The 9,721-nt window shown below is 34.2% G+C and overlaps 1 protein-coding gene across 7 annotated transcripts in view; it reads left to right on the forward strand.

The window, feature by feature from the left end:
- AK9 (adenylate kinase 9) overlaps nt 1–9,721 on the forward strand; it is a 61,629-nt gene that overhangs the window by 19,227 nt on the left and 32,681 nt on the right. For all 7 annotated transcript variants that reach the window (XM_015621175.3, XM_015621177.2, XM_015621178.2 and 4 more), the window contains 7 exons: nt 16–155; nt 240–420; nt 845–986; nt 2,834–2,967; nt 3,666–3,822; nt 6,453–6,564; nt 6,973–7,037. In XM_015621175.3, coding sequence (XP_015476661.1) covers nt 16–155; nt 240–420; nt 845–986; nt 2,834–2,967; nt 3,666–3,822; nt 6,453–6,564; nt 6,973–7,037 — 931 coding nt within the window. The remainder of the gene's footprint in view (nt 1–15; nt 156–239; nt 421–844; nt 987–2,833; nt 2,968–3,665; nt 3,823–6,452; nt 6,565–6,972; nt 7,038–9,721) is intronic.

Consider the following 9,721-nt stretch of genomic DNA (forward strand, 5'->3'; position numbering starts at 1 on the left):
TATTTTAATAAACAGGATGAACTTCTCCGGGCTCTCTCATCTTACAAGCTGATGGCACCCAGATACCGATGGCGTAGGAGCAGGTGGGGACAGGTGTGTCCTGTGGCTCTAAAGGAAGGGGACATTGTAATGGGAAACCCAGAGTTTGCTGTCAGGTTAGTGGAATTTGACATTCTTCATTTTCATACCTATTTCATGAGATAACTGTCTATATCTGTTAGCTTCTCTTCTGTTTTAAGTTTTCTAGGTAAAATGTACATACTGTCATCCCAAGAGGCATTTAACAAATTTATACTGAATCCACGGCCTTACCTCTTACCTCCAATGCCAGTTTCTCCTTGTAAAGTATTCGTATTTGGTCCTCCATTCTCTGGAAGAACAACTATTTGTAATGGAATTGCACACAATTATAAAGGAAAGGTAGGTTCATAAATGTCTTAAGTAGCAGAGTATCAGCTTTGGGGAATCAGTTAAGCACATTCTTGTCGTATTATTAACATTCACATTACAAATATAGGGATTACAGAGGAAACACAGGATTTTAGTGAAATTCATTTTTATAAAAGTAGCTACAGTAGCTACAAAATAATTTTATATACCCTCTTACTTTGCAGTTGTCGTAGCATTAGAGTATTATTAATAACTTTTGTATTTAAGATAATTAAATATAAATGCAAATTAAAAATAATTTATTTTACAAAAAAACTCAACCCTGCACTTGAATTATATGTACATTTTTCTGAAATCTGCAGAGCTTTTCCAAAATAATTTCATTTTATAGAAGTTGGATCAGATGCTGTATTTTTGTCTGTGATATTTGTATTTTTTCAAATCATTTCACTAGGTTCTTGATATGGACAAACTCATTCAACAATATAATGAATCAAGAGAAAAAAAACTTGAGGAATTGCAAAAGGATGCAGTAGAAAAGGCTATAGCAGCAGTGAAAAATAGACTGGAATCAGGAGAACAATCAGAAGAATCAGGTGAATAAGCTGTTCCATAGTCTTTGAAGCTGTCTTATTTGCTTTACATTAGTTAACTGAAGCAGTTTCTGTCACTTTGAATTAGAAAAAGTTGCAGGAGTTGTTATGATTGCTGTGCATTAAATAAGAACTAAAAGACCACGGCAGTGAAGGGAAGAGCTTAGTAAAACTCAGGATTTTTTTATATATATATATATATCCTTTGAATTTGAGTGCCACGTAAAAAAGAGTTTTCTGAACTCTGAGCTGAAAGAAGAAATTGGTTTTGACTGACACTGGTTGAAAACATTCCATTTTAATGACTTTCTGACAAGTTAAATCTCTGCAAAAATGAAATACTCACCAAGAAAGCAGTTTGTCAGCTGTACTGATGTGAATCCACAATCTACAGGTTTTTCTCTTTGGAGCAGCTGTCCAAGTATGCTGCCACAGATGGCATATTTATAAGTTGCTCCATCTCTGGTCACATTTAGACTTCTTAAACTGCCTAGTTTTCTGCATCTTGGTGAATTCAATAAATACATTGAAAAGGTGAAAATAATATGTTATTTTAATATCTTTTAAACAAAGTTCGTATTTTTTTTTCCAAGGAAGTTCAACGGAGACTTTTCAAAATAATTTCTTTTGAAACAAAAATACACCATTGCATTAGAATTGCCTTCTTATAGTTAGCTCTGGTTAGGATTTTGCCTTATTCACCTAAGCAAGGAATTGTGTTTGACTTTCTCATAGGTAGATACATCTAACAGGTGGTTAGTGTATTCCTCTAGTGCTGCAAAACTGGTGCTGACACTGATTAAAAAAATCATTGGCATTGTAGTAAGACTAATGATGAGCTATGACACCAAAACTGAAACAGTTTAACAGTGTTACATTCCAGATTCCTGGCTATGGAAATACAATTGAGGACAGGGATGTGAAATCCTATTAGAATTCATGAGAAATTAATCCTAATTAAAAACTTCGGAGAGCTCAAGCAATTTTATTGCAAAACTGAAATACAAACAGAGGATGTATTTTCCCTTACATATCTTTTTGTAGCATAAGATAATTTCATGTTTTTCAATAGATAGGGCAATGTTTGGGTTTGACCTGCATTGATGTTTTTTCAGGATGGAAATTATTAAGATGCTGCCCCTTTTCTAGGCACCTTGTAATTTGCAAAAAATAACCTAATAAATGTGTACATTTGTGCATGTAAAAAGTATCAATACAATCATTGAAAAATCTTGACATAAATACAGAAAGTAAATATGGCATTTTTTCTAAATTATACTCATAGTAGATACTATACAGTTGGCTAAAACACTTCTTCACCAAATTTTATCAAATTGTTAACTAAGAGTGTTCCTTAAAAAACTTTAAATAATTACAGTTGTTGTGCTAGCAATTAATAAGAAAATATGGATCCAATATGAAAGTTTTGTGCATCATAGGGAATGCAGGCTACTTTATTGTTTAAAATACACTGCCTTGATCTAAAATTTGGATTGATTGAAAAATTAGTCTGGCCAACCTTTTGATTTAGGAAATCAAATCAAAGGAAATTCTAGCATGCTGTAAGTGCCTGATGGTTCTAGTACAGAAATGCCATTCTGTTCTTATTGAAACAATATTTAACTTAGAGGTAGAAAATGCTGTACAGTTAAAAAGGCTGAGCTTTTTATACTGAGAGAGCAAACCATGATCTTAGTTCATAAGACACACTCTGCATTCTGAACTGTTTGTTTCTTTCTCAGAGCAATTGTGTGCTGCTTAAAATGACTACTATGCTGTAGTTACGATTTAATGCTTTATTTGTTTTCTAATTTCTCTGTAAAGTGCATTTAAAAAATCTATGTTGTTAGGAATACCAGAGATAACTGCTGACCACCCAGAAGTTCAAGCCATGGTAGAAGAAGCCATGGAAAGTGCATCAGTCTCTGATGGTCCAATGTCACCTCAATTATATGCAGAAGTACTGGAGGGAGCTATTGCAGAGGTGAGACTACAAGTACTATGTAGCAAAGTACTTTTTCCTAAGAGCAACTTGTAACAGTTTATACAATATCATATACATTCCTAATTTTTCCATTTGAGAGATCAATTTCATTTCTATCACATAGCCCAAAAGCTTATATAGGATTGAGGAGACACTGAGGAGGATCATGAAAGACAAATTTATTGAGGAGTATTTTATAATCCTTTATATATAATAAAAATACGTGTGTATATATATTCACACATTTATACAGAAATTATTTCAGTCTTGCAAATTACCTGAGCTACAAATTGTTAATGGCTGGGAGAATTATCTGAGAGATCATTGTATGCTTGCTCTATTCTTATATTTTTAGTCACTATCAAAGAGGTGAACACCAGGTGTAAGAGTTTGAAAATAATTGTTTATGAAGATATATCCAAGAATCTTGAAATGTGTTGAATGGTATGTAACTATTGAAGCTGGAGCGTAATTTCTTTATAGGCAAGCTTAAAAAAAAATCACTATTACATTAGTCTCTTCTTGTTCAAAACGTTTTTAATTTCATTCAGACATAAAAAATTATAAATGTCTTACTGTTTTATTGACCTGAAATGACAAAAAGGAAAAATCATAGCATTTAGAAGGTGATTTTGTATTGTGCAGTCTTTTTTGTACAGCTGACTGAAGTCTTTTTGTATTCCTGAATTTCCTAACAGCTTATGAAGACGAACAAAGACAGGTTTCCTGGTGCTTCTGAAAGAGGAGGGTGGGTAGTGGATAACTACCCTCTGTCAGCAGACCACTGGTCAGCTTTATCAGAGAAAGGACTTCTACCTGACACTGTTGTCTGCCTGAAGGATACACAAAAAGATGGTTAGTAAATGCACCCTAATGCAACTTTATATTTTCTTTTTATTTTTTTCTGTGTTGATATTTGTATATAAAACATACTTACAAGAAAAATGAGTAATTATGTCCCATTTATAAAGTTTTAGGTGTCTAGAGAAGGAATAATCCAGTGAATCAACGAATGTACCACATTTCCTTACAATTTGGAGTAAAAGAATTACATAGAATTTAAAACAGGAATGCTTTGTTATAGCAGTAAAGAGGATTCCTCCTAGTTTTAGTCAATTTTCAATTTTCTCCTATTTACAACCAGGAGGAAATACCAGTAGACTCTTGCAGCATCAGATTTTTATATTCTTTGGCTGGGTGGCTGGCCACCACCTTGCCATGTGGCTGTTAGTCAAATTTCTCTGACTTGGTTTTTCCATTTGCAAAACCAGGTTAGAGGCATGAAATTTCTCAGCTTGACAGAAAAGGCAGAGAAGGGAAATGCTTGTATGTAAGGATCAAAAAAACCCCAGTAACTTCCTATCCAGATGGATACAATATCTTAGTATCCATGAATTTGGTCACAGTAAGGGATTTCTGCTTTATTCTTTCAAGCCAAAAGGAAGGTTGGCACCAGGCATCAGTAACTGAACACATTCATATACTGTTAAAAATTTGTCTGTTTAGTCCTGCCCTCCTGGATTATATCTGCTTGATTCATGCCACACCACAAGTTTAATTGATCTTTGGCAATGTTTGATCATTACCTGTTCAACCCAGTCCATCATCAAATGGTCTTTCAGTAGCAGAAACTTCCATTGAAGAAAGGCAATGGAACTATTGGCATACAGTTCAAGAAAACTCAGTAGATGCCCAGCATTGGAATCAGTCCAGAGATCTTTTCAAACCCTTGTCCCTGAATATAAAAATCAGCCTGGGAAAATCAAGGTCAAAAAATCAATTTAAAATCAGTTTAGTCAGAATAAATTTCTTATTTAAAAGACCTCAAACTTTTCAGAAGTTTGTCAACTGGTCAGCAAATCATCCTCATAACTCAGGAATAGTACCTAAACTACTTAGTCACACAGCTTTGTGAAATTTTGTAACAAAAAGTGTTTCAGTGTGGCCAGAACTCATCCACGGGCTAAATACTGGCTGAACATCTCTATGACAAAGTTCTAGATCCAGTGTTTGTCAGAAAATCTTACTTGCAGAAGCTGTCATTCAAGACTTCATCTCAGACACTTTTGGCAAGAACCTAGGGGCAAATTGCATTTCCATGCCTCATCTTTGCTTCCCAGACATTCCAAGCTTATTGAAAAGTTCATGAACCTAGTTTCTGGGACACAGTGCACTGTCTTTTCATACAACCACAAAAAGCATCTTCTTTCTGTAGCTGGCATATGGTAATGAAATGTCAATACTGTGTGTTAAATAATAAACATCAGGAGTCTACCTCTAGCCTGTACTGTAGGGAGTGCACTGAAGTGAAGGAGAGATGCTTTCAGAATTATATTAAATTTCTCTTCACTTCTCAGAATTTAACAAATTAGTGAATTAATTGGATAGAAGAAAAGGTTGTCTTATCATCCCTGAAAGGTTTTAATCTAGATCAGATATTTTGGAAGTGCATAATTCTTCCTGACAACCGTGTTGAAACTGCTCAGTAACTGCTCTTTTTTTGTTGTTTGTTTTGTTTTGTTTGTTTGTTTGTTTGTTTGTTTTGTTTTGGGGGGGTTTTTTGTTTGTTTTTTGTGAAGGGAATAATTTGGGAATTCATGGCAGAGGCTTTCAAATTAAGGCCTCTCTAGAGTCTTCCTGTTCTATGCTTTCTTCCTGCAATATACACCTCTCTGCTATTTCCACTGGTTCTCAAAATCTAGCCCTGAATTACTTGCTCTAATCTGAACAACCTATTTTATACTCTTGGTAGTATAATAATTTGGCTTAAAAATGTAGGTTTTTGCTTATGGATAAATTTCCTTGAATTTAGCTATTTAGTTTCAATTTATTCTTTTTATTTGCACAATTGTGTTGACTCTTTATTTGATTTCCACTCATTTCCATCATTTAAATAACCATGTAGTTGTGAGCATTTGAGTCATTACTTTGTAAGCTGTTCCCTGACCTAGTCTAAACTCTCATAAATCCACTGATGAGAATGGGTTTCAGACACAAAACCATACATACATCTACTTGTCAAAGTAAATTAAGCAGTAGAGTTCCTACTAGGAGCAGCATATTCTTCATTTCTACCAACCAGCTGTAGTAGTGGAGGTATGCACATTATTTGTGTTTTTATGTGAATGATTTTCATTTGTTTCTTCATAGCTTTCTTTGTACACTTGCAAATAAAATAAATGTCAGAATAACATATGATATATGAAAGTATAAGATAAATCATTTTAGTTCTGTCTCCCTTTATAGCCTTCATAACCTTCCAGTATCCCAGATTCAGTTTATTAGGTGCTTTGAATTGAAAAGAAAAGCTCTAAAACTGTAGAAATCAACAGTATAATAATATTTTAGTGGTATATATGCTTTTTGTTGACTTTAAAATAAAGTTGTCAATAATTTATTAAATTTATTAAATTTACTCCTAATCCAATGACTTCAGTTTTATACAGATGCATTAAAGTCATTACTGTCATGTAATTGTGCTGCAGGAGCCTGTATACTAAGCAGAGCATACCTAGCAAGTAGGAATGAAAATAATTCTAATATTTTGGAAAGACCAACAGCAGGTGAAGCATTAAAAAAGGAAGAAGATGATGCAAGGTAAAATATTCCAAATATCTGAATGTATAAGATGAGCACAAGAAAATTCTGGCCTCACTTTGTGTTAAAGGTATCAGTACATTTATCACACAAATTAATTAAAGCAGTACACTAAGACTAGTTATGATATACAAGAAATAATCCAATATCTGTTGTCTTTGAGGAATATTACATTTATATCAGTACATATGGTGGCAGTAAAATCTCCTTCTAAATGCTTTTTCATTAGCCTTTCATTAGTCCAACCTTTTAATGCAATGAGACAATAACATTTTAGATAATCAAGTAGATATGATTTTTATTTTTTACAACTCAAATTATATTTCCACATATTTTCATTTAATATATCTGCAATTTTCTTTGGTAATACTTGTAAAGATCTTAAGATAAATAAACTTTTATTTACAGAGAAGGAATGGAAGAAACACTGACATCAGAGAAAGATCAGTCTCCAGCTGCTGCTGAGGAGAGAGGTGATAGTGTGTTTCATTTAACTTATGTTTTATCTAATTATGTGTTTCAGTCATTTAGTGGTTTGGTTTTCCAGGTTTTATTTCCTTTTTACATTCAGCATCTAGAAAAATGTTGCTATGTTTGTTACTATCTTCACTGATACAGGCACTTGTTTCTTTGTGTCATTCCTCATGGATGTTACAAAATAGAGATGGTTTCCATTAAATCAGCCAGCACAGTGGCAGTTTCAATAAATACAAGGGATGGGACTCCATCTCCTCTAGTGACTTTCCTAGGTTGTTTATTAACTGTCTTGCAACTACTCATGAAAAAATCTGTAGCTCTTTAAAAGTTACAAAACATTGCTGGAACTTAGTCAATAGTTAATGAGAAAATCACAAAACTGTCTTATTTTCTGGTCTTCTCCAGTAAGCTAAGTCTGAAGTAATTAAAAGGGAATGGGAATCAGTTCAGCAATGCTCTCTTAACATGCATTAGGAATTGCTAAATCTGATAGCAACACACATTGTGAATTGCTGAGTCCAGAAACCCAGTAGAGGTGAGGCTGCTGCAACTTCATGTCCCTAGGACCATGCAATGAGTCTGTTTTAATGTACTACCATTTCCCCTTTCATCTTCTTCTTACTAGTGCAACATGCTAGTTCCTCTCCAATCCACTTTGATCCTTCTTTCTCCTTCCCTTTGGTCCTTCTCAGAAAAGCTTCTGAAAATTATAAATCTCCCACAGTCCCAAGCTGCATTTCCCTAGGCATCCCCTTATGAATCTCATGCCCTGTAGGCAGTAATACACCTCAGCCAGACAGAGCTTCTTGGGGTGACCCATCTCAATAGATTTCACATGCAGACAATGCCTTCATCATCATCTTCTAATGGTCCTGAGGGGGGTCAAGACAAGATTATATTTGTTGTGATTAAGTTTTGGGGGTTCACCCATCTGTCATTGTTTCTCCCCTCCTTTGTGCTTATGGAGATTAGTCTTTAACAATGTAACTTAACACCATAAAAGATAACGGAATCCTATGTATTACATGAGGTTTCCCCTTTGGTAACAACATTAATAAAACCTTTTGGTAAAGATGGTCTTACTTTATTGCTTTCTGTATTGACACAACCACATTTTTTTGTTTTCTGTAAAGATCCTACTGTTATATCAGAATTGCATTATACTTGGTTTCCAGCAAAGAAAATATAATTGTCCTGGGCAGAAGTGAATAATCTGTGAAGGGTGAGATTTTGGCAGCAGACCAGCTGTCATAAATAGGTTGTATTTTTGCACCTCAGATTCTGTCAGTTGGGTTGAGGTTTAGAGTTAATTCCAGTTAGTTTCAATGGTTTGAACCTCAATAGTCCAAAAAGCTGCAGGGTTTTGCTTCTCTCTTAGCTTTCTTTAATTGCTGCATAGTTTCTTAGAAGAACGTTTCTGTCTGATTTGGATCTGCTGTCACAATGAAATACCATGCATAAATATCTGTCTCTGTGTTAAGAACTAGGTTGGGAACTTTGGAGTATTTTCTGTTTCTACTATGCATTCTCAAGGTTTCCCATTCATAGTCTAAATTATCACCCAAGGCCTGGAGATGAAATTTAAAAATTAAGTGCACGAATTCCCACTTTTGTTTTTTCTCATCAAAGGTCTAGACTGCCATTACTGTCTTTCTTTGAAACCTAACATACTGGTTTCTATACAAAATTACTATGGCCAAGCTTAAGTTCTGTATTATGAGTATGTCTCACATGCATTATCTTTCCTGACCTAGTCTGGCATTTATTTTACAGATATATGTAACAAGGCTTGAATTGTAAAGGTAGCATAAGATAGACTGAATAAGATAGCATGCTTTTAATTTTTAATGCAGTAACTTCACCTACTCGGTGAAAAAATACTATAGCTTTCTAGGGTTCTTTAAATTGCATGTAAGTTTTTTTAAAAATCCACATTATAACTTTTTATAGTTTCTAATAAAACACATGGCTCTTCTCCAAAGTGAATGCATCTTATAATATTAAATATAAAGGCTTCTACAAAGATACTTTGTCATTTGCATCTCGAATAACGAAGTTCATGGTAGTTTTGAATATCTAACTAATTTTGATCTGAGTACATCAAAACAGTATTTATAAATTATAGAAGTAATAATGTCACGTGGTCTTAAGACGCGTTAAGTCCGTGTTCAGAGAAAATCATGTTTTTCTACACCTACATTTTATTTCAATAATCAAAACACTTCAGTCATGCTGCTCTTAGCCTGACATTGTTTCATTTCACATCTAGTGCCAACAGCACATTGACTGAAGCTTTTCACCAATGTGACATGTCTTTACAACAAAAATGAATGTTAAAAATGAATGTTCTCTCATATATGGTATTTTATGGGAATGTCTCAAAGCTGCACCAGAAGAGGCTTAGACTGGACATCAGGAAGTGTTACTTCACCAAGAAGGAGGTCAAACACCAGAACAGGGTTCCTAGAGATGTGATTGATGACCCAAACCTGACAGCATTTATGAAACATTTAGGAAATGCCACTAATAACATGCTTTAACTTTTGGTCAGCCCTGAGTTGCTCAGTTGATGAGCAGTAGGTGATCATTGTATGTCCCTTCCAACTGAAAAACTGAAACACCTATTCTATTCTATTCTATTCTATTCTATTCTATTCTATTCTATTCTATTCTATTCTAT

Source organism: Parus major, chromosome 3 (genome assembly GCF_001522545.3).
Source record: "Parus major isolate Abel chromosome 3, Parus_major1.1, whole genome shotgun sequence".
NCBI lineage: Eukaryota > Metazoa > Chordata > Aves > Passeriformes > Paridae > Parus > Parus major.